Below are 26,531 nucleotides of genomic sequence, written 5' to 3' on the forward strand. Positions count from 1 at the left end.
GTAGTATGCTTGATTTACGGTAAATGTAGAGTGCTGAAAAAATTAGCTCCCTTAAACAATGCAAAACAGAGTGGAGATCGGGTAACAGTACCAATCTCAAAATTATCTTCATATTAAGTTCACTGGAGTCAAGAAAAGTCTGAATTCCTCTTTGTGGCTTCTTAACTGTGAATATAGGGGAAGAATAAGGTGAAGAGGATGGTTGGATGACCCCCTCTGCACCATCATCTCTACTGTGAGCTTTAGCTGTTTCATACGAGGAGGGGACAACCTATAAGACGGTCTTTAAATGGGTATGTCATCACTTACCTCAGTTTTATACTTCATCAAATGAGTAACCCCTTCTATTAGTTAGGACATCAGGAAATTTTTCACACAAAATTCTGATCTTAGTCTTATCTTCATCAGACAAATGCTGAATCTGTTCTATCATTTCACACAACTGTACCCCTGGCTGCAACCATCATTTCCTCCCCCCTACCTCCCCTTGGTGTTTCATGCCCTGAAGTTGAGAAAACATAAATTTCTTTGCTTTGGCATGCCTAAACTGAAAATACTGATCTGCCAAGTTAGGCATGAGATTGACCTTGGCAATAAAGCCAGGTCCTAGTACCAGATTTGTCGTAAGATTATCCATGACCCTAACCTGCACTTTCCAGGTGAAGTTATCAATCAGCAGCTTTACCTCAGTGATGCCTATAATTCCAACCCATGATTTGTTAGCCTCAGAATACCTTCCGCCGTCAGATTTTATTATCAGAAATGCACAATGTGGTTGGTTCTTTGCGCTCACCTGCTATCAGTGGCCATAATAGTCCTTCGGGAACCCAAAAATACACAAACAAGTTTCTTGTTAACATGGCATCACACAAGCGGGAGGGTCATAATTGTTGCTTGCAACATTCTGGCTGTAGGGTATTTGCTTTTAACTCTCCTCCGCCTCAGCCTCCTTAATTGTCAAGTATCTGTTCCACCTCTACTCTGATCACAAAACTTCTGGATGTGACCCCTCTTTCTGAACCTAAAACATTTAACGTGGCCTTCATCACAATTATATTGTCTTTTTCCAACTTCCTGGTTGCACCCCATCTGGATATTAACCTGCCTTCTTTGGTCTGTATACATTTTGCCCTGCACCTGGCATGATAATTCCTCCAAATATTGATAATTCTGTAGTGCTCAACACAATACTGCTCTCACCCTATCCTCCAGTCTTAGTCCATTAATAATGTGGTGTTCTACTTGTTTTTTGGTACAGCTCAAGCCCAGTGCCTTAACACTCGGCTTTACTCTTCGTATAGTCACCTGTCGGTCGTTGGGATGCCTGCTCTCTACCATAATGTATGTGCACGAACTCTTGGAGGGCGTCTCAGGTACTATCTCCGCTAAAATTTGACTTCAGAGTTGGCGCAATCCCTCCCCATGATCTATAGTCCTTTGCACATAAGATATGAAAACACCCTCCATCTTTGATGCAATTAAAACTATCAGTTCGGTATCGGCAATACCAAACATCCACCCTTCTCTGATATATCAACTAGCATATACAAAAAGTTAACTACATTACCAATGGAACTATCACACATTATACCAGTATCACTAATAAAATTCTGCAAAGGATAGAGTAGCTTACCAAATATTATCGCCCCCTTATTCCCGTCGGTCACTAACCCTGAATTACATTGCCCCTGCACACCTCCAGCTACCACACCATCACCACTCCACATCTCCACACACTGCAACAATTCACTCAGATCATTTTGCAATTGCTCCAACTGCTTCCAAATTTTCTCCACTCTCCCAATTTGTTGAGTATCCTTCCACCTGTTCTGGTAATGTAGTATCCTTGATCAATCTCCACTGCTGACCTAGTGACAGTTTACTGATATTGAAAAAGTTCTCAAACTGCCTGCAACTTGGCGACTGCTTCTTTAATAGGTGATAGCACATCACCATTTCACTGCCACGGGATGAAACAGAAACAGGCAGTTCCCAATGCTTGGGTGCGCAAAGTAGCTTCTGCACCATACCTTCATCGTGGCTCCTCAAATCTGGGCTTCATATTTTAGTTGCTCCTAATTCAGCAGGTGTGGCTTTCATATGGCATGTATTCTCATTCTGAAACAATCACAAAATAAAGACTGATAAATCAACAGCAGCTGAGCCTCAACTCCAACAACCATTACACTGGACTTGCATGCGGCAGGACGATGCTTCAAACCCACATCTGGTCATCCTGATTTAGGTTTTCCGTGATTTCTCTACACCGCTTCAGGCAAATGCCGGGGTGGTTCCTTTGAAAGGGCACAGTTGACTTCCTTCCCCAACTTCACCTAGTCCGATAGGATCGATGACCTTGCTGTTAGGTCCCCTCCCCAAAATCACCCAATCAATCATCTGACACCCCTAAACCACAATTTGCTCTAATAGTTTTGTTCCCAATATCGTAGGACTGAAGAGCTGAATTATTGACTGTCGAGCCTGGAATGGAATTGATCTTTTTAATTTCTTTAAATGGGTTTCAACAATTAAAAATCAACCTCTCCCAAATGTTCAACACCCATTGCCCACTGTATGATGGCAGGTAATGAATGCCAGGTCAGTTCTGATGGAACTCTGCATCTTGGCCAACCCCAAGGAAAACATCCGGCAAGATCAGGTGATGAGAGATGAACCCAGTCCAGACGTGCAACACGCTGTGGCAGGATCCGTGAGACTAAGACCACAATCACTGCCTCCATCCTGGAAGTAACTTAGCAGCAGGCCCAAGAGCTTAGCCCTTTGTGACGATGTGGTTTCGTTTGAAGCCACCCATTATATTTTGATTTTGTGGCAAGAGCACAGTGCCTACATTCGTAACCACCCTTCTGGATGTAGATGGTGCTGCCATCTAGCAATGAAAACTTGACCTACGTCAATATTTCTCACGTGGTTGCAGTTCGATTCAAGTAGAAGTGCCATTATTGCTTGTGGTGTGCTGGTTCTCTTTATCTTGATTTGTGATTGAATTTGTCTTTGAAATGTAAGTTTCACACATGGAGCAAATTCATAATACTTTCTTATATAAGTACATGCTATATGTATTGAAACAATAATGAAAATCGTGTACTTCTTGCGTGTTTACTCTGGTGGTTTTATTTGAAACCACTGCGGCTGCAGGGGTAGTATTAGAAGCTTATCTTTTTTAATTTCAGTTTCGCGAAATGTTTTCTCGCAAATTAAAGGGTGAGGAAGTTCTGGCGTGTCTTTTAGAAGAAATTCCTTCTGATGTGGACATTGAGGTTGACAGTACCAGTGATAATGAAAGTGATACTTTGGCTGAAGACAGTGATCTTGATTCACAACTGCCAAGACCAGGATATCTAATGTTGTTTCTGAAAGTGAAAGAGATAATTGTTCTGAAAATGACAGTGATTATAATTTCAGTTCGGAAGATAACATGCCACTATAAGGTCTGTGAATTTTACGTGGGCAAGGGATGACAGTACGATGCATTCTGTCGATGTTTTAAAGGATGTTGGTGTCAAAGGAAAACTGAAGGTGAAGGTATATTGCCAGTTGATTTCTTTTTATATCTATGAGGGGACAATATGCTGGAACACACAGTATTCCAGACTAATCTTTATGTGACTCAGAAAGGTAAGAATTACAGACCTCTTGAAAAAGATTAAATCAAGGTGTTTTTGGCTATAATGTGTATCAAACAACCTTGCACATATCGTGATTGTTGGTCATCACACAACAAACTCGGAGATCAGTACATTTCTTCACGTATGTCATTGAAAAGATTCAGCTGGATTTTATCTCATATACATGTAAATGACAATTCCCTTATGTCACAAAAAGGGAATAAATGTTACGACAAATTGTATAAAATTCGACCACTAATAAATCAATTACTGACAAGGTTCAAAGAATGTTATGCTCTAACTAAGGAGCAATCTGTTGATGAATGCATGGTGAAATTCAAAGGGCAAATATCATTCAAACAGTATATGCCTCAAAAGCCCATCAAGGGGGGGGGGGGTACAAAATATGGGTCAGAGCTGACAAAATGGGATATACCTGCGATTTTGAGGTATACACTGGGAAAGCAGATGGTGCAGTGGAGAAATGTTTGGGAGAGAGGATTGTAAGAGATTTGTGTAAAGGCTTAGAAGGCAAAGGATGTCACATATATTTTGTCAATTTTTTTGCTAGTGTTCCACTTTCGCAGATACTAAAACTTGATGGTATCCTAGCCTGTGGTACCGTTAGAGCCCACAGAAAAGGACTTCCTCTTCTGAAACCAGACAAAGAGTTGCGAAGAGGGGAAAGTGACTGGTCAGTTCGTTCTGATGGGAGTGTGTGCATGAAATGGAAAGATAAACGTGTTGGCACATTACTATCAACAATTGACTCACCTTTAACTTTGAAAGACGTCCTTGGGAAAGAAAAGGATGGCACAATTACAAAAATACCTTGCCCACAGATAGTGAAATCTTATAATTCGAACGTGGGATGTGTAGATAAACCGGACATGATGAATAATTTCCATGCAATTGACAGAAAATCTAGATTCTGGTGGCTCAGACTGTTTTGGTATATGATTGATATTTCTATTGGAAATGCATTTAAATTGTTTCGACTAACCAAGCCGAATGAAAAGAAAAAGCTAAAGGAATTTCGGCGGTGTGTTGTAGCTGGCCTTGAAGAATCCAGTGTTTTCAAAGACAGTCCTGGTCACCCAAGCACATCATCTGAACCATGCGACAAAAAGTGTACAGCTGTTGTTCCAGTGGAAAAACACACAACAGAATCAAAACATCTGCCAGTGCGTGGCACACAAAGGCGATGTGTACACTGCAGTACAAAAAGTAATCCACATAGAAGCAGATGGATACGTTCTTCCTGCCAAGTTGCTTTGTATTTATCAGCAGAAAGGAACGGTTTTGTACCCTATCACGGAAAAAAAAATGAAGTTAATGGCGGAGGTCTCATTTGAAGCCACCGCATTTAGTGTGCAGTGTTTTAATTTGAAATCACGCTGTACCTGCTGAAATACTGCACGAAGAAAAAGAAAATTCACATTTTTCCAGAATATTGTAAGAGTTATATCCTAATAAAACAAAAAAAGTTTAAAAAATGATTTTATTCATTTTGTGTCTGAAAGGGTTAAGCTTCTAACGTACAATTAAATTATCGTCCATTTTTAGCTTTAATGGCCGTGGTCCTTGCCCGAAGCTTCACTACGTAGACCCACGATACGTATAAATATCACTGAACAAGGAAGGGAGGTATGCACTTCATTTCTAGGTTTTAACCATCAAACACACAAATGGCAGGCTAAACAGTCAAGCTTTAGTTAGAAAGTTCTTACAAGTTAAACTTACTTGTGCCCAAGTGTGTAATTACTGAATTAAGGTACCTGCGCCCAGCTTTAGCAACACAACTTTTTAAAACTTACTATGGTAAAAAAAAACTTTATACTGGCAAAGTGCGACCGATGAGCTCGCTGTCTGGTCTCCTTCCCCAAACCAACCAACCAACCAACTGGCAAAGTGCATGATAACTACATTCAGACAATAAGCTACTGTCATCCAGACGTGCTGAGTGGTCACAGGACCACAACGGAAGTGCGTTAGCTTAACCTTAATGGGGCATAGCCACGCAGGTGAGGCTGAACACTGGCCAGGCTGTAACCCTGCAGAAAGCTCGTACGACTGTATCCGGCTCATCAGTTGCAGTCAAGCACTCTTACTTGAAATCTAATAACTATAATGGTGCATTGCTTTACTGTTCTACAGAAGCGAAGTGCACTACTTCAAAGAACACATACTGCAACACAACTGTCCCAAAGGGCAACATACATACTTCAAAATAAAAGCTTTAGAGCCAGTTGAAATGAACAATATGGTAAAAGGCCTCACCATAGAACACCCTACACTTCCAGGAGATAGTGACTATACAATACAGGACAGGGGCATCTCTACTTTCCACAGTTCAAGCTTCAGTTTCTTGGAAACACAAATACCCACACTACAGACCACCAGTACCTCGCCATTTCGAGTTACTGTGACAGCAACAACCCGACACGGATGATCACCAATTGCCACAGCCAAGATTGGTATCACTGGCGAATAACTATCTTTTCCATTAGCGTACTATGACAGGTCCTTGTGCTAACACTCTGTTGCAAGTAATGAAACTTTTGCCACCAACGTTGCTGCCGGAGACGGTCCGTTCAATATTTCACAAGTGTCTCACCACACTAAAACAAGACAACCAGTATCAAATGCAGCACCTCTAAAGGGGTAGCAGCAGTCTTTTCCAACACTTTTATTACAGTGAATATGCTTTTGTAGTTCTCGTTAGAAACAAGGTGGTTATCAAGCACAGCTGTTGTCAGAGCCAGCTCTTGCAATAACTCACAACAGCCCCATCACAACACAAGACAAGGAAATCAACACGTCACACACAGTTGAAGAATAACACTAATACTTTGCCGTCTTTACTGGTAATTTAATACGATAGGAAATACCACCAAGAAGCTAAGGTAGTGACACAGCTGTCTTAGCCAGCTCTCGTAGTAAATCACTGTGCCAACACAACATCGGTTCTTATCATTGGCGTGGTCTGTCGGCGTTGTCTTCTTAAAGTAGAAATAAATGTTACAATGCTATTCACCACTTAACTGTTCCCAGCTGGCAGTGTTGAAGAAGAACAATGGAAATTATCAACTGAGCCTAACCAAAAATGTTCGCTCCAGTATCCTGAGTGAATCCAACTAATAATGATGATGATGAATAGCAACAAAGAACTAAACCACTGGAAACATATATGAAACTTTCACTTGCTGTCGGCAGCCACAACCCTGGCCAACACAACCCTCACTCATTGCTGTGCTTCCCCTACGCAGTGCTGCAGCTGTTAACACTGGCAGTCGAGATCTGACCACCCAGTCTAACTTGCACTACTCCATGTTGTCGTCACCTTTGATGCCACTAGTGCCAACTTACTGTCACTCACACACCTAGACAACCAATACTCCTTGGAATAAAGAGGAATTGTGGTAGAACCAAATACTAAGTGAGGTGCGTAACTTGAACAACAGTGCAGTGGGATGAGGTAAAAAATTCTCTCACTGTGCACGAACAGCACTGGTATAAACCTCGTTTTTTGTTCCATATACCTAGATTTATGAAAAGCATTTGACACAGAAGCCCACTGACTGTTAACAAAACTTATGGAATAGGTTGCCAGATACGTGAGTGGCTCAAAGACGTCTTAAGTAACAGAACCCAGTGTGTTGTCCTCAGTGGCAAGTGTTCATCAGAGAGAAGGGTAATGCCAGGAATGACCCAGGGACGTATGATAGGACATCTGTTATTTCATATATACACAAATGGTTTGGCAGACACATTGGCACCAATCTACAGAGTGACTTTAGGATGATACAAAAATTCCAGGTTGGTGAGATGAATGGCAGCTGGCTGTACGTGTAAAAAAATGTAAGTTAATGCAGATGGGTGGGAAAACAAACCCATAATGTTCAGCTACAGCATTAGTAGTTTCCTGCTTTACATAGTCACGTCATTTAAATACCTGTGCGTAATGTTGCAAAGCAATACGAAGTGGAATGAGCACGTGATAATTTTGGTAGGGAAGGCAAATTGTCGACTTTGGTTTATTGGGAGAATTTAGGAAAGTGTGGTTCATCTGTAAAGGAGACTGAATATAGTGCTTTGGTGCTATCTATTCTTGAGCACTGCTCGAGTGTTTGGGATCCGTACCAGGTCGGATTGATGGAAGACACTGAAGCAATTCAGAGACAGGCTGCTGGATTTGTTACCAGTAGGTTCAGACAACACACAAGTATTATGGAGATGCTTCGTGAACTCACATGGGCATCCCTGAAGGAAAGGCATTGTTCTTTTCAAGGTGCACTATTCAGGATATTTAGAGAACCGACATTTGAAAGTGACTGCAAAACAATCTTACTACCGCCAACGTATATTCTGAATAAGTACCACAAAGATAAGATACGAGAAATTGGGGTTCACACGGAGGCATATTGACAGCCTTTTTTTCCGTCGCTCTATCTGCAAGTGGAACAGGAAACGAAATGACTTGTAGTGGTACAGGATACTATCTGCCATGCACTATATGAGGGATTGCAGTGTGTGTGTGTGTGTGTGTGTGAGTAGATGTAGATATTGTACAATAACACAAGCAAGGTGTCAAGTTCAACTGCTGAATACATCTGTTTTTACAACTTCTTGTAATAATTGTGGGTAATTAAAATGGATGAACTAGAAAGTTTTGCAAAAATAAAAATTGTGTGACGGGCACTTTTACACTGTGGAAATTTCATTTAAAGATGTTGAGTTTAGTCCTCTATTTTCCATTTTGAAAACTTAATAAATGGGTGGTAGAATCCAAATGTGGGCATAGTTCTTCAAGATCCTATATGTGAAAGATGGACTGACACTGTGACAACAGATTAAAAAATTGGCAGATTTACAGTATGATCTTGGACAATTGGTGAGTAAAGGAGTATTGAAAGTTGTTGACACAGGAGTGTCAGAAGAAATGACATATCACTTTCTACATAAAGAACAAAGTAGGAGACGGCTTTGTGTAAGATGAGGGTGGAGGCAGGATGTAGGCACTTGTTGAATAGTGATATTAAGCAAATGTTACTATGAATGTCTCAGCAATCACTGAAGTGACTTGAAAAGAATTTAGCACCATGTTGGATTGCTTTTAATGAAATGTGGATCCACTACTTTCCACAAGAAGCAAGAGAGCTTTAACAGCAGTTGGTGGAACACATGTGCTCTGTATACAGGGTTGCCACAAGTTTCCCCTAAGTGAAATTCCCTGATATTTCCCTGATTTCCAGACAAGCTTTAGCATTTTTCCCTGACAAGTTTTGAAATGTCAAGGGTAAGTAAAGACATAGGTGACAAAAAATGTAAGGACTTCTGTATTTCTCCCCCTTGTGAGCAAAAATCTGAAGTACTAACATCAACATCTTTTGTAATGAACTGTTTTTAGATGGTGAAAGCAAGCCAAATGGTATGTGTGTTTCATTAACACCACTGTTACTATTTTATTTCAATAAAATGAAACACATTTGGTGACAAAAATATGCATTTCCTTGGAGTCACAAGACATATTTAAAATACCTTCACTGATTTCAGAAAAAATGTACGTGTCTTGAAATAAGTGTATAAGGCAGTGAATGGTTGTGAAAACCAACACTATATTGGTTATTAACTACTGTGTTATAGCTATTATTTTACAGATATTGTGTGATTTTTCTTTTGAGAGATCAGCAGGCCCAACCCTTAGGGATACCCACAGAAATGGCCTGCAGTTTTGGGCCTTTGTGGACGTCCACTCGTGTAGCCAGCTATTCACGTGTCAGATACCATGTTGATGAAATGAGACAACAGTGATTAATCCATGCAACAGATAACTTGCGCAAACACTCAGAGAATCAGTACTTATGAGGGCAGGTAGCAGCTCATTGTGAAGATGATCGATGAGCCACAGGCATACATGTAGAAAAGACAACCACACTCTCACAACCATAGCCTTTGTCAGAAAACACACATTCACACGATCACTCAGACACAACTCATGCACAGATGACCACCATCTCTGACTGCTGCATCAACAGTCTCTTGAGAATCAGATCCAAACAAACCACTCTTTACGCATCCCTGCCTCTCATCGGCAGCTGCTAGGCTAGTGGTAAGAAACGGTGGCAGCACAGACTGCAAGCTGAGGGGAGTGGTAGGAAGAGGAGAAGCAGTAAGAATAACGGAGAAGGGAAGCGGCGCCGAGAGATCTCAGTAAACAAACCATTTCATCTACTGAAATAAAAACGAGATTTTTCCAGTGTTTTTTTTTCTTTTTTTTCAAATTTCCCTAATATTCCCTGATTTCCAGAAATTGTGGCAACCCTGGTATAAGAAATGGGAAAGTCAATTTCATCTGGCAGAAAGGTTTCAGTCAGTGTGTTGTGCAGTGCAAAAGGGATTAGTGTTATTGGTTCTATTGCAAAAAGTAAAAACGAAAGGCAGCAAACATTATGTAATTCTTATGAACCAGCTAGGGATAAAAGTACTTTAAGGAGTCTGAACTGCAAAAGAAAACAATTACCTCTATTCAAAACAGTGCCCTGATGCAAAAGGATCCTTTGGCAATGGGGACAATGGATTTGAAGTATAAACTGTTGGAGCACCGTCCATGTCACCCTGACTTCCATCTACTCCAAGATCTAGAGAAATTAGTAACAAGAAAACATTACTCTTAGAGACTACACCAAATACAAATTATGGGTGTTAGCAGCACCTGTATAATATGCCCAGAAACCTCCAGATCTACATTTGCCTCCTTCGTTTCTAAAGCATTTTGTGGCTGGGTTTTAGGGCTAATTGATATGGCACAGAGATGGTATTCAAGACCTTTCGAGATGCTCAAACCAGGACTTGAAGCAGCCCAATCTGTCCTATCCATATGGTAGTCTTCAAACGATGATGCAATGGACCCTGCAGAGAAACCCGTATACAATAATTCACCATATTGCATGAAGAGTGAAGACAAATTGTAGCTTTCCTGAGCATTATAGATTGCAGTAGTACCAAAATAAAGCCCTAAATGTTACATAGCCACCTCTTCGGGACAAATTTAAAGGTTGTACTAGCTCATTAAACCACGTTTTCATCGTGCAGCTAAGCAATTTTTCCTTCACTTGCTTCTAGGTTATTTGTTCCTAAACGTATCTCTGGTGCTCCACAATGTTGAAGTGAAATATGGGGAAGGAAAGGTACTAGTTTCTTCCAAATGGTCAACCCATCTAGCCCTTCCTGATCGACCATTTTTGATTTCGTTGAAACTTTACGCGAACATTCGTACATTTCCCAAATGAACATTGGTTAAATTTAACGTTCGTCGAAGAAATATTGACCGAGATGTATTCATTTGTGTGACTTTGTGCGCGACTTTGTGCAAAGCGAGCATTAATTTCTGGAGACTTTGAGAAGTTACATCTCGGGCAATAGTTATCAGAAAGAAATGAAATTTGGCCATCTTGTAAAACTTTATGCGCTATCCTAACAATAATAACGAAAAGAATTTTACGAGTGTTTTTTCAGCCACAAAAAAAAAATGGTTCAAATGGCTCTGAGCACTATGGGACTCAACATCTTAGGTCATAAGTCCCCTAGAACTTAGAACTACTTAAACCTAACTAACCTAAGGACATCACACACACCCATGCCCGAGGCAGGAATCGAACCTGCGACCGTAGCAGCCCCGCGGTTCCGGACTGCAGCGCCAGAACCGCACGGCCACCGCGGCCGGCAAGCCACAAAATTTTAAACAAAATCGTCCAAATAATGTCTGAGTATTGTTTCTTATATCCTAACAATGACGAACGCGGAATGTGGCAGGTAGTAAACCTCACAACACAATGTTCTCAAATAGAAAGCTTTTTTTTATTTACGACTTTTCAGTACTGAGTAAATTAAGTGCAAAATTGAAGATTTTGTGAAAAGGTCAAAAATCTGTTTTCGACCTCATTAGTAAGACCATGATTTCAACCACAAAATAAACTGTATTTGATTTTCCAACATGGGCTAACAGTGCTAGATCATTTGAATCAAAGTTTGGCTCGAAAATCTCAGCACGAAAAAAGTAAAATTCCGATTCTTATATCTGATAGAGTAAAAGCATGTTCAAAATGAAACTTAAAATGGCGTAGTCTGATATCACAAGGATGTAGAATACAAAATTTCGTTCATCTACTATTTTCCAACCCTCCCCAAATTCGTCGAAAAAAATATTTTTGTAAAATGGGGAAAATAGGGTATATGTGATACTTCTTTTACATATACTGTTTTATTGAAGGTTCAAAACCAGTCTCGTTCGTAACACCATGTTTTAAACTTCCCAAAACAGTGGGTTTAATTTCCAACATAGACTAATAATGCTTCATAAAATGAGGCAAAAGTAGACGAAAAAATGCTGCAGCGAATAAAGTTTTCACTTAGGTTTCTTATATCTTGTTGATTAAAGACATGATAAACATGTAACTTCGGACAGAAAAACTTAGCAACCTAAGATTTTCTAGTATAAAATATTCACGTACCGGTTTGAAGTCCATAAAAATTACAAAAAAATAGGTCACGTTCAATTTGCTTTTACAAAATTTGTGTTCCATAATTGATTTGAAACTAGTCACAACTGGGAAGGGCATGTTCACAAGCATCCAGAAAATCACCTTCGATTTTCCAATGTGCGCTAACAATACCTGAAAATGACGGACAAATTTGCGTCATTGTAACACGGGAACAAGCTACATTGCAGCAATCTGTTGTCCGTGTTTCGTTGCATGTGGTTTCCGTTTTTAAACTGAAAACTGACAAGTAATGTCTCATTATATATTGTGTTGGTCCATGGTGACATTGTCATCACCTGTTCAAGGCATAAACCGGCAACGCCATCGCCATAGCTGTCACGCAATGAGTGCGTTTCTGCACCCAACAACTGAAGCCTGTAATTTGGTTCCTTAATTTACATTCCATAGCCTTGTGGTACCTGTCTGCTTACAAAGCCATCTGCTAAGTACCTCACCTCCGATTCTCAAATCAGTATGGGTATCTCACATATGTGGCCAGCACAAAATAATATAAATTTTGATTTTAAAATTCTCAACATTACAGTTTACATTTTACGAAATTTTTGAGCCACTTTCTGTAATTCTTCTCCTGGAAATTGGTTCTGTCGGCCAGATGATGATATCGAAGGAAAACAGAGCGTGAAAATGAGTTGTTGTTCTGGTACCCAACAAGCACCCGGTCTTTTGGGCCAATGAAATAAATGAGACAGTCCTTGAGAAAGCACAACTTTTATCGGAACATCATTTTGTTCCGTTGATATGTCAACAGTGTTGCCGATCCACAGTTCATTATCAAACATACAGGCAATGTAACGGTCAGGGTAACAACTCCATCAGTTTCAGAATTAGCATGGCTGTGCTAGACACTCTGGCAACAAAATTTATTCTGTCATTAGAAATGGTGTTTATACAAACCGAAGTCGAGTCAAGAGGTACAAATTTATGATGTTCTCTCATACCGACAACCGTGCTGCTTTCTCGTCATCTTATATCTTCGAACTTTTCGCTTTCTTAGATTTCTTGTTTTGGAACATAAATACATATTCGATGCCCTGCACATTTTGGTCGTAAAAGTTGAACAGGTCTTTTAAAATCAATATTTGATTTGTTGATCACTATTGTAGGCTTGCATGGATAGTAACAATCGCTTGGTTATGCCACCAATCCCTTTACACGGAGAATTTACGGGGGTGATGCAAAATAATGTTCCATTCTCGGTTAATGTCGAAATCGTTTTTGTGGCTACACAGATTGACAAAATTCTTATTTCTAAATTTTCCTGTTGAGACGCCACTGAAATAATATAGTGGGGAGTCAAATGACCTTTACGACTTTGGAATGATACAGAATTTATTGAGATAACTTACAGGAGCGGTAGATGTGTCGTTTCGTAGCAAACTTCAAGTTTCACATAAAAGTGTCAAGTGTCAGTTTGGTTTGATGTGATTTCAGACTACCTAACAGATCAAAACGAAAATTTCTGTTCCGACACTGACAATGTTGAGTGTTTATGGAAAAAGTTCAAGGCAATCGTAAAATGCGTTTTAGACAGGTACGTGCCGAGTAAAACTGTGAGGGACGGGAAAAACCCACCGTGGTTCAACAACAAAGTTAGGAAACTACTGCGAAAGCAAAGAGAGCTTCACTGCAAGTTTAAACGCAGCCAAAACCTCACACAAAAACAGAAGCTAAACGATGTTAAGTTGCGTAAGGAGGGCTATGCGTGAAGCGTTCCAGTGAATTCGAAAGTAAAATTCTATGTACCGACTTGACAGAAAATCCTAGGAAGTTCTGGTCTTACGTTAAATCAGTAAGTGGCTCGAAACAGCATATCCAGACACTCCAGGATGATGATGGCATTGAAACAGAGGATGACACGCGTAAAGCTGAAATACTAAACACCTTTTTTCAAAGCTGTTTCACAGAGGAAGACCGCACTGCAGTTCCTTCTCTAAATACTCGAACAAACTAAAAAATGGCTGACATCGAAATAAGTGTCCAAGGAATAGAAAAGCAACTGGAATCACTCAACAGAGGAAAGTCCACTGGACCTGACGGGATACCAATTCGATTCTACATAGAGTACGCGAAAGAACTTACCCCCTTTCTAACAGCCGTGTGCCGCATGTCTCTAGAAGAACGGAAGGTTCCAAATGATTGGAAAAGAGCACAGGTAGTCCCAGTCTTCAAGAAGGGTCGTCGAGCAGATACGCAAAACTATAGACCTATATCTCTGACGTCGATCTGTTGTAGAATTTTAGAACATGCTTTTTGCTCGAGTATCATGTCATTTCCGGAAACCCAGAATCTAATCTGTAGGAATCAACATGGATTCCCGAAACAGCGATCGTGTGAGACCCAACTTGCTTTATTTGTTCATGAGACCCAGAAAATATTAGATACCGGCTCCCAGGTAGGTGCTATTTTCCTTGACTTCCGGAAAGCGTTCGATACAGTTCCGCACTGTCGCCTGATAAACAAAGTAAGAGCCTACGGAATATCAGACCAGCTGTGTGGCTGGATTGAAGAGTTTTTAGCAAACAGAACACAGCATGTTGTTCTCAATGGAGAGACGTCTACAGACGTTAAAGTAACCTCTGGCGTGCCACAAGGGAGTGTTATGGGACCATTGCTTTTCACAATATATATAAATGACCTAGTAGATAGTGTCGAAAGTTCCATGCGGCTTTTCACGGATGATGCTGTAGTATACAGAGAAGTTGCAGCATTAGAAAATTGTAGCGAAATGCAGGAACATCTGCAGTGAATAGGCACGTGGTGCAGGGAGTGGCAACTGACCCTTAACATAGACAAATGTAACGTATTATGAATACATAGAAAGAAGGATCCTTTATTGTATGATTATATGATAGCGGAACAAACACTGGTAGCAGTTACTTCTGTAAAATATCTGGGAGTATGCGTGGGGAACGATTTGAAGTGGAATGATCATATAAAATTAATTGTTGGTAAGACGCGTACCAGGTTGAGATTCATTGGGAGAGTCCTTAGAAAATTTAGTCCATCAACAAAGGAGGTGGCTTACAAAACACTCGTTCGACCTATACCTGAGTATTGCTCATCAGTGTGGGATCCGTACCAGATCGGGTTGACAGAGGAGATAGAGAAGATCCAAAGAAGAGCGGCGCGTTTCGTCACAGGGTTATTTGTTAAGTGTGATTGCGTTACGGAGATGTTTAGCAAACTCAAGTGGCAGACTCTGCAAGAGAGGCGCTCTGCATCGCGGTGTAGCTTGCTGTCCAGGTTTCGAGAGGGTGCGTTCCTGGATGAGGTATCGAATATATTGCTTCCCCCTACCTATACCTCCCGAGGAGATCACGAATGTAAAATTAGAGAGATTCGAGCGCGCACGGAGGCTTTCCGGCAGTCGTTCTTCCCGCGAACCACACGCGACTGGAACAGGAAAGGGAGGTAATGACAGTGGCACGTAAAGTGCCCTCCGCCACACACCGTTGGGTGGCTTGCGGAGTATAAATGTAGATGTACCATTTGTGATGTGGCAGACATCCCACCGGTAATTAATTTCTTCCCACACTCGTTGCAGCAAATCGTGCGTAATTTGTGCAACGGCAGCGTCGATTCGAGTTTTCAGGTCGGCTGAATAGTTTGATAGGGGAGGAACATACACATGGTCTTTTATAAAACACCAGAGGAAGAAATCCAGTGGTGTCAAATCTGGGGAGCGAGGTGACCTTGCGATTGGCCCTTTACAGTCAGTCAACCGACCGGGGAAGCGATTATCGAGGAAATCTCGAACTTACGCGAGGAAATGATCTGGTGCACCTTCTTGCTGATAGTAAACCACCGCATCTCGGTTATCTTCATCGAACTGTGGAATTAAGAATGTTTTTCGGCATATCCAGATACACAACACCAGTGATAGTTTTCTCAAAGAAGAGACAGGGCCGTACACTTTCAGTTTGCTAAGGGCATGAAAGGTGTTAACTTTGGGTCTGTCACAAACGTGTTCCAGGGTTGCATGTGAATTTTAGCTGCCCCGTATTCTGCCGTTGTGGGTGTTCACTAAACCACTGATGTGAAATGTCTCAATGCCGAACATTATTGTGTCCAGGAATGGCTCATTGTCTTCCATCCGATGCAACATTTCCACACAGAATTTCCCACAAGCAATCTTATGTGCATCATTAATGTGCTGTACCATTGTGCATCTGTATGGTTACCAGTGTAAACGTCTATGCAGTACTCGCGAAACAGGCAGGATAGCACAGTAATCACAAACACACGGGCGACCTAGTGATTTATCATGTCGCAGTGGACAACCTGTCTCAACGAAGTTCCCCTAAGATTAAGTTGTACGTCTTGTTGGGGGTTCTTTACTATATTCGGTGCGAAATTTACACCAAACCGTTGTTGCAGAGTTCGATTCATGAAACCGAAACACACAGCGAGCATGCTCCACACCAGTGAAAGTAGTCATTGTAACTGTTCACTACACTGGCAGTCCTGGTGCCACAATGGGGTACTGATGCCCTACTTGAATTAGACTTTAGGTTGTTGGCTACAAAATGACACATCTACTGATTCTGTAAGTTATCTCAATAATATTATGGAAATGGAAGAGGATGTAGATGAAGATGAAATGGGAGATACGAGATACTGCGTGAAGAGTTTGACAGAGCACTGAAAGACCTGAGTCGAAAAAAGGCTGCGGGAGTAGACAACATTCCATTGGAACTACTGACGACCTTGGGAGAGCCAGTCCTGACAAAACTCTACCATCTGGTGAGCAAGATGTGTGAAACAGGCGAAATACCCTCAGACTTCAACAAAAATATAATAATTCCAATCCCAAAGAAAGCAGGTGTTGACAGATGTGAAAATTAGCGAACAGTCAGTTTAATAAGCCACAGCTGCAAAATACTAACACGAATTCTTTACACACGAATGGAAAAACTGGTAGAAGCCGACCTCGGGGAAGATCAGTTTGGATTCCGTAGAAATACTGGAACACGTGAGGCAATACTGACCTTACGACTTATCTTAGAAGAAAGATTAAGGAAAGGCAAGCCTACGTTTCTAGCATGTGTAGACTTAGAGAAAGCTTTTGACAATGTTGACTGGAATACTCTCTTTCAGATTCTGAAGGTGGCAGGGGTGAAATACAGGGAGCGACAGGCTATTTACAATTTGTACAGAAGCCAGATGGCAGTTATAAGAGTCGAGGGACATGAAAGGGAAGCAGTTGTTGGGAAGGGAGTAAGACAGGGTTTTAGCCTCTCCCCGATGTTATTAAATCTGTATATTGAGTAAGCAGTAAAGGAAACAAAAGAAAAATTCGGAGTAGGTATTAAAATCCATGGAGAAGAAATAAAAACTTTGAGGTTCGCCGATGACATTGTAATTCTGTCAGAGACAGCAAAGGACTTGGAAGAGCAGTTGAACGGAATGGATAGCGTCTTGAAAGGAGGATATAAGATGAACATCAACAAAAGCAAAACAAGGTTAATGGAATGTAGTCGAATTAAGTCGGGTGATGCTGAGGGAATTAGATTAGGAAATGAGACACTTAAAGTAGTAAAGAAGTTTTGCTATTTGGGGAGCAAAATAACTGATGATGGTGGAAGTAGAGAGGATATAAAATGTAGACTGGCAATGGCAAGGAAAGCGTTTCTGAAGAAGAGAAATTTGTTAACATCGAGCATAGATTTAAGTGTCAGGAAGTCTTTTCTGAAAGTATTTGCATGGAGTGTAGCCATGTATGGAAGTGAAACATGGACGATAAATATTTTGGACAAGAAGAGAATAGAAGATTTCGAAATGTGGTGCTACAGAAGAATGCTCAAGAATAGATGGGTAGATCACATAACTAATGAGGAGGTATTGAATAGAATTGGGGAGAAGAGGAGTTTGTGGCAAGTTGAAAGACGAAAGGACCGGTTGGTAGGACATGTTCTGAGGCATCAAGGGATCACAAATTTAGTATTGGAGGGCAGCGTGGAGGGTAAAAATCGTAGAGGGAGACCAAGAGATGAATACACTAAGCAGATTCAGAAGGATGTAGGTTGCAGTAGGTATTGGGAGATGAAGAAGCTTGCACAGGATAGAGTAGCATGGAGAGCTGCATCAAACCAGTCTTAGGACTGAAGACCACAACAACAACAATCTCAATAAATTTCTATATCATTCTCAAGTGGTAAAGTCATGTTTGACTAACCCTGTATTTTAGTGATCTTTGTTTGAGTCGACAAAAAGTAAATTAATTTTCGAATAAACACATGTACAGATACCATATCATGTTGCAAGTGATCTGAAATAATGCATCAACAAACTGTTTGCAACATGCCCTCATTGAGATAATAAGCTACAAAAGCTTGCAGATTTTCCAAATGAAACTCCTGAGCAACAACCTGAGCAACAAGCAAGTAATTTTTAATAAGTCTGTGGAACTTAAATTAAGAAACCAATTTACAGATTTGGGATCCTGGATCAAGAAACTCATCTTGAACAGTATTGCATGACCCCTATGGTGATGGAGTTGCCAGTTAATGTTTTTGAACGGTAGTGATAATGTAACCATAGACCAACACAATGTACTGAAATATTGCTTGTCAGTTTAAAAACATAAACCACATGCAACGAATCATGGACAATAAGTTGGTGCAATGTAGCCTGTTGCAGTGGTGCATTCCCCAAAATTTGTCTGTCATTTTCCTATTGTTAGCACACACTGGAAAATCGAACGTGATTTTCTGGATTGCTTGAAAACATGCTCTTTCCAACTGTGATGAGTTTGAAATCAATTATGAAACACAAATGTTCTAAAAAACAAATACAGAGTCTGCCAGAAAAAGGTATACACACTTAAAGGAGGGAAAAGTATTACTTATGTGCTTATGTGTTTATTTTACATTAATAATTGATCACACATGTTGTACGACTTTCAGTTCAGCACATGGTTACTTTGAATGATCAAAATATTCATAACAGAACGACAAGCTGTCGCTGCAGCTATGTCAGTCAGTGTTATAGTGTATATCGCTGCAGTTGCCGCTGTAATCTCCCGCCAAAGCTCCTCCAGCATGTGTGGCTTATGCCAGTAGATGTTATCCTTCAGAGTCCCCACAAGTAAAAGTCCACAGGTGTAACATTTGGCGACTGCGGAGCCAACTTCGTCCAATTCAGTGCCCCGGAAAATTGTCACCGAGGAAAGCTCGTACGGCTAGATGGTAGTGTCTGGTGCCCTGTCCTATTGGTAGAGGATCTCTTCATCAGCCCCATAAAGCGTACCTATACCTGGCAGAATTGATGTATGTAACATTTCCAGGTACACTTCTCCAGTGATGGGCACACATTGTTATGCCGATTCATGGTTCCATTAAGTTTAAATTGTGCCTCGTCACTCCACACTACCTTTGTCACAAATTGTTCATCAGTTACCATTTGCTGATACCATTCGCAAAATTGCAGTGGCGATCAGGATCGTCATCATTAATCGCATGCAGTAAACTTTCCACTTCGCAGCTTTCAAAATTCTATGTACACGTGTACTGCTAGCCCCCACTTCACATGCACATTGCGTAGCAGACTTCTGTGGAGAATTAACAAGCGTTACCAACACGAGAGCCGACGAAGCAGGACTTTTAGCTGCATGCTGTCTTCCTGATCTTCCTCTGTGAATATCACAAATCGTCCATGCACTTCAAAATTGTCAATGATGCGTTTAATTGCTAGGCGAGTTGGCGGTTCTGTTTAATACTCTCGCCTCCACTGATGTTGCACTTCAAAGGCATTATCAAACTTGAAAAACCATTTCACAATAGATTTTCGTTGCTCGAGTGTCAAGCGTGCTCAAGCCATCTGAGCTGAGATGAAAGTACTACCATCTGTTGAACCAAGGACCAAACTACAACACACTTGTAACTCAAATTGAACGATTATATCGATGTCTCGACAGAACCTGACAAAGAGTTTATACATTTTTCTGTCGGGCTCTGTAGAATGTGATCTATTTTTGTAATATTTACGTACATCAAGCTTTAAATGATTTTGTAAAAATTTGGAAAGTGGTAGATGAATGATATTTTATACTCGAAAACAAATTGCTAGTTATCTTGTTTATTGTACCTTTAATCAATAAAAAATAAGAAGCCTAAGGTATAACTATACTCGCAGCGCGATATTTCCGGCTACTTTGCCTCTTTTTATGTAGCGTTTTAGCCCATTTTCGAAATTAAACCCATTTTTCTGGGGAAGCTTAAAACATTGTTTTGAATGAGACTGGTTTTGAAGCTTTAATAGAAAACAGTATTTGTAAAAGAAGTGTCACATATACCCTGTTTTCACCGTTTTATAAAAAATCATCATTTTTTCGACGAATGTGGAGATTATTGGAAAATAGTGGGTAAATGAAAAGTTTTGTTCCACGCCTCGTGCTACCGGGCTATCGTGTATTATGTTTCATGTTCAACATGCGTTTACTCTACGAAATATTTTCATGCCGCGATTTTCGCGCCCAACTTTGATTCAAATTACCTAGCATTGTTAGCCCACATTAGATAATGAAATACACTGTGTTCTGCAGTCCATACCACGGCCTTACTAATAATCCCAGTTAGGAGAGTTTTATAGAACACAGTTTTTTGAAAGACCATGTCGAAAACGGACTTTTGACCTTTTTACAAAATCTTCAACATTGAACTTAATTTACTCAGTATTGGAAGTGGTAAATAAATGAAACGTTATGTTGGAGAACCTTGTGATGTTAGATTACTACGTGGCAAGTTTGACGTTCGCACTTTTTAGTCCCTAGGATATAAGAAGCAAAACTGGCCATTTCGCTTAAAATTTTCGGTTGAATATGGCTCTTAAAATTCTTTTCGTTATTGTTCTTAGAGAACGCATAAAGTCATACATATGACCAAATTTCACTTCTTTCAATAGAAATTCACTCTCGCCCTGAGCAATGTCGTGCATAAAGTCAAACGTGAAACTGTATGTCGGCCAGTATTATTTCAATAAACGTTTTCACCAATGTTCATCTGGGACATGTTCGGACGTTCACATAAAATTTCATCGAAATCCGTTATGGCCGAGCAAGAAAATATACCGAAAATAACAAATGGTAGTGGAATTCAGGGCATTTCCAACCCAGAAGACAGCAACCATTATATTCGCACCAAATACAGCTTGCCACCATGACGACGACGGCGACGACGACCACCACCACCACCGCTGCTTTTAATATGTAATATGTTTCAATATAATTCTAATTTGTTTAAATCAGTCCTCAGTAAACTGCTTTAATGTGATTTGTAAAAACCTACCATTGAGGGAAATAAAACATTTGGAAATCATTCATCCAAACATTTGTGAAGTACAGCCTGTAAAAGGAAAAAGAAGGCGTATCAAAAATGGCTGCATACTAGAACTCAGGTAGACAAAGAAAGTTATGTTGAAGAAAGAAACAAAGCCAAACAGATAATTGCAGCATCCAAGAAGAAATATTGGGAAGACTTTGGAACCAGGTTGGAGACTATGGCTCAAGCTGCTGAAAAACCATTCTGGAGTGTAATTAGCAATCTTCGAAAGGGAGGTAAGAAGGAAATGACAAGTATTTTGGACAGGTCAGGAACACTGCTGGTGAATCCTGTGGATGCCTTGGGCAGATGGAGGGAATATTTTGAAGAGTTGCTCAATGTAGGTGAAAATACGATCAGTAATGTTTCAGATTTCGAGGTAGAATGGGATAGGAATGATGATGGAAATAGAATCACATTTGAGGAAGTGGAGAAAATGGTCAATAAAATGCAGTGCAATAAAGCAGCTGGGGTGGATGAAATTAAGTCGGAACTCATCAAATACAGTGGAATGTCAGGTCTTAAATGGCTACACAGGATAATTGAAATGGCCTGGGAGTCGGGACAGGTTCCATCAGACTGGACAAAAACAGTAATCACACCAATCTTTAAACATGGGAACAGAAAAGAACAACTACAGAGGTATCGCTTTAATCAGCGTTGTGGGTAAAATCTTCTCAGGTATTGTTGAAAGGAAAGTGTGAGTATTAGTTGAAGAGCAATTGGATGAAAATCAGTGTGGGTTTAGGCCTCTTAGAGGTTGTCAGGACCAGATCTTTAGCTTACGGCAAATAATGGAGAAGTGTTATGAGTGGCACAGGGAATTGTACCTATGCTTTATAGATCTAGTAAAGGCATATGACCGGGTACCTAGGCGGAAGTTATTGTCTGTTCTACGAGATTATGGAATAGGAGGCAAACTTTTGCAAGCAATTAAAGGTCTTTACATGGATAGTCAGGCAGCAGTTAGAGTTGACGGTAAATTGAGTTCATGGTTCAGAGTAGTTTCAGGGGTAAGACAAGGCTGCAACCTGTCTCCACTGCTGTTCATATTATTTATGGATCATATGTTGAAAACAATAGACTGGCTGGTTGGGATTAAGATAGGTGAACACAAAATAAGCAGTCTTGCATATGCGGATGACTTAGTTGTGATGGCAGATTCTATTGAAAGTTTGCAAAGTAATATTTCAGAGCTAGATCAGAAATGTAAGGACTATGGTATGAAGATTAGCATCTCCAAAATGAAAGTAATGTCAGTGGGAAAGAGATATAAACGGATTGAGTGCCAAATAGGAGGAACAAAGTTAGAACAGGTGGACAGTTTCAAGTACTTAGGATGTATATTCTCACAGGATGGCAACATAGTGAAAGAACTGGAAGCGAGGTGTAGCAAAGCTAATGCAGTGAGCGCTCAGCTACGATCTACTCTCTTCTGCAAGAAGAAAGTCAGTACCAAGACTAAGTTATCTGTGCACCGTTCTATCTTTCGACCAACTTTGTTGTATGGGAGTGAAAGCTGGGTGGATTCAGGTTACCTTATCAATAAGGTTGAGGTTACGGATATGAAAGTAGCTAGAATGATTGCAGGTACTAGTAGATGGGAATAATGGCAGGAGGGTGTGCACAATGAGGAAATTAAAGAAAAACTGGGAATGAACTCTATAGATGTAGCAGTCAGGGCGAACAGGCTTAGATGGTGGGGTCATGTTACACGCATGGGAGAAGCAAGGTTACTCATGAGTTCAGCAGTAGAGGGTAGGAGGAGTCGGGGCAGACCAAGGAGAAGGTACCTGGATTCGGTTAAGAATGATTTTGAAGTAATAGGTTTAACATCAGAACAGGCACCGATGTTAGCACTGAATAGGGGATCATGGAGGAATTTCATAAGGGGGCTATGCTCTAGACTGAATGCTGAAATGCATAATCAGTCTTAAATGATGATGATGATGATGATGATGATGAATGTGTGATGCAATTAATGTAATAACTATTACAGCAACAGTCTATAAAAAGTCTAAACATCAAAATTTACACAATATAAAAGTAAATGTGCAATATCACCTATAAGTCTTTCACTCAACATTATGACTGTGGATAAAAGTCTATGATATGGCTACACCAGCGTGTAAATGGGAGGAATTCTGTTTGTTCATTATTTCTGCCTCCATCTGCGAAGTTACATTGTTTCTCAGTGGAGAATCTTAGCCCATCTTGGGTCACTCAGTTCCTATGCTATTCAGGAACAGAGTGCCAATTCCTCTCTAGGGAAACAATCGATTCCTTAGCAGTCGTATAGGATATTTTAGTAGACAATGTGCAGACTGTTTCAGCGAATATTGAAAAATGTTTTAAATACATTATACTGATATACTTATTTTAGAGCCTAAACGATAAACATGGATGTTAAATATTAGTTTACCAAACTGCCTTGTGTAATTTTCGTGTTCAGTTTCCAGGATGTTTGTCCAATAACTTAAATCATTTAACATTTGACAGGTACACTGCATCAGTGCCTTCCCTGAAGATTTTGATCTTTTCATTTTCTTCAGTTCTTGGGAGTAGGTACAGCTGTTAGGAATGTGCTATGTAATAATTTTAAAAACTGTACTGTTAATGTTACAATGTAGATCCAATCTTCTCGTTGTAGCAGAATATTAGGAAACAATAAATACTGATCTGATCCTTTCAATTTTTGTTTAATCTTCTGAATCCTCTCGTATTCCCATCATCTTTCCCAGCTCTGCGATAGTGGCTTCCCTGACTGCTTTATTTTTGTACAGTGAACATTTCACATTCTACAAGCACTCCTATTCTGTGTAAAGGAAAACTAACTTAACTGTTGCATAATCAGTCCAACGAGCCATGTTACTGATCCACAAGAAACAGACGACTGAGAAAAGAGAGCAGAATGAAGACAGGTAATTTATTTATTTTTATTTTTTGTTTACATGGAGCTACCAACAGCTGACTGTTTCAACTGTCATCGCAGTTTTCTACAAGTTAATCCTTGCACTATCGTCCATTGTTTTTAGCTTAGTTCTTTGTCTGCGGTAACAGTCTTTCTTTTTATTATCAACATGTATATCAGAGCACTTGGTTGATTTGTGTTTATGTCACAAAGAATTTAATTAATTTATAAAGATACAGTGACTAGACAGTAAGGCATTTATGATGTACAAAGATTTCCGTGCAAGAGTTTATGTAATCTGTTCCATGCATAACTGTGATTGTTGTTTTCTGGGAAAATGTTCTGTTCATATGTATCTCAGCAGCACAGTGCCATATCTCTGTTTCAGAATTGTCGACAAATTATAAAATCCGGTCTAAGTGCCAAAAATTAAAAAATTTCGTTTTATTGTCAAAATATGGGCTATGTCCCTAACATTCACCAGTAAAAACTGGGCTATCTAGTAATCAGTGTGAAAGTGGTTTAAAACATTACCACCAGAATGGGCCAGGTGCTAAGTGCCACCTGTTCTGATACAAAATCCGGGCTATATGCCCATGCAGATGTTTTTAGTTTGATGTTTGATTGTGTTCAAGTTGCAGTGATTAGCCCTGTCTATTGTGTTTACTATTGTGGTTTATGTGATGGGTGAAACAAGAAACCGTCGGAAAAGGGGTGAAGGTAGTGTTTCCCAAATAAATAAGAAACGAAGAGCCGAAGAAAAACCATATGGGAACAATAAGAAAGCTACTGTACCTCAAAAATAACCTCCACCTGATGAGGTAAGTGTATATGATAACTTTAACGCCTTAGGACTAAGGCTTTTTAGAAGAACTTCGTTTGATTATGATTTTTCTGTGGCGTTTTAAGCTAACCTATGTTTAGATTATGCAGACCATGTTATGTTATGTTTGCCTTGGTTCCTGGACTATAGTAGACCGACCACCTGTGCAGAGTAGCAAACAAACAGGTTATTCGTGGCAGTCACAAATTATTTAATGCCTCTAATTCCAATGTTTGTTGTAGGTTTCATGCCAGTACCGCTAGCAATGTAGAAAATTGCATTGGAAAACAAATTAAACATATTCAATCAGTTCTATGAACTAAATGATAATGTTAAGCAAAACTCTTATTTGATGGGAAACGTAGGTGTGTTCAAAGTTACAAGAAGGTGTCATGGTTCTCACGAAGAACCCAAGGAGAGTCGCAGACAGGCCAGTGTTTTTTATACTATTTCTGTTGACGAAGGAGGACATTTTCAAGTGTGCAAAAAAACATTTCTGGGAATACACAAAATTACCAGACGAAGAGTGGAAACCTTGGAAAAAGCAAAAAAGAGTGGTGATGTTACCTACATTGAATGTAGGGGAAATAAAAACAAAGAAAGGAAATATACAGCTGCTGATGTAAAACGCATTGTTGAACACACAAAAGTTTCCCCAAGGAAGAAAACCATTACACAAGGCTAAAAGCTCGCTTCTATTTATGAGCCAAGATTTAAAGTACAGCAGAAGTATGAGGCTTTTGTTCCACTTTATCCAAACACAATCATTAGATATTTGTACTACAAAAAAGTGTAGAAAGAATACTTTCCCAAAGCGAGATTTCACCACCCAAGGAAAGCTACCTGTAACACATGTGGTCTGCTTAAAAGTAAAATGCTGAATGACTCAACCAATAGAGCTGTACATGATACTTCAATAGAATTTCATCATAGATGTGCTGAAAAAGCTAGAGAAGAGATGAAGCATGATCATGTACATTCTACCATTCCTACAAGTGATACATGCACAGTATCCATAGATTTACAACAGGTTTTCTCTTTGCCAACATTGTCACACTGCCAAATGTATTATTTACGTCAAGTTTCTTGTTAAAATTTGGGACTGCATAGGACTGATAATATTAAAGATTTTGTGTTTCTTTGGCATGAGGGCATGAGTAGCAGGGGAGGCAACGAAACAGCGAGTTGTGTGTTAAGGGGGATTAGAAGTAAAATTACCCGGAAAAAAGCTAATAGTGTGGTCTCACAAATACTGCGGCCAAAACAAAAATCAAATGGTATTGTTCT

The 26,531-nt window shown here is 40.0% G+C and overlaps 1 protein-coding gene across 1 annotated transcript in view; it reads left to right on the top strand.

Moving 5' to 3' along the window:
• The window catches only part of LOC126263627 (F-box only protein 33), a 119,846-nt gene extending 95,705 nt beyond the window's left edge, over nucleotides 1-24,141 (top strand). Inside the window, exon 7 of the mRNA XM_049960717.1 lies at nucleotides 24,010-24,141. Coding sequence (XP_049816674.1) covers nucleotides 24,010-24,075 — 66 coding nt within the window. The 3' untranslated portion in view covers nucleotides 24,076-24,141. The remainder of the gene's footprint in view (nucleotides 1-24,009) is intronic.
• Nucleotides 24,142-26,531: the final 2,390 nt, after the last annotated feature.

This window comes from Schistocerca nitens, chromosome 6 (assembly GCF_023898315.1).
Source record: "Schistocerca nitens isolate TAMUIC-IGC-003100 chromosome 6, iqSchNite1.1, whole genome shotgun sequence".
Classification (NCBI taxonomy): domain Eukaryota; kingdom Metazoa; phylum Arthropoda; class Insecta; order Orthoptera; family Acrididae; genus Schistocerca; species Schistocerca nitens.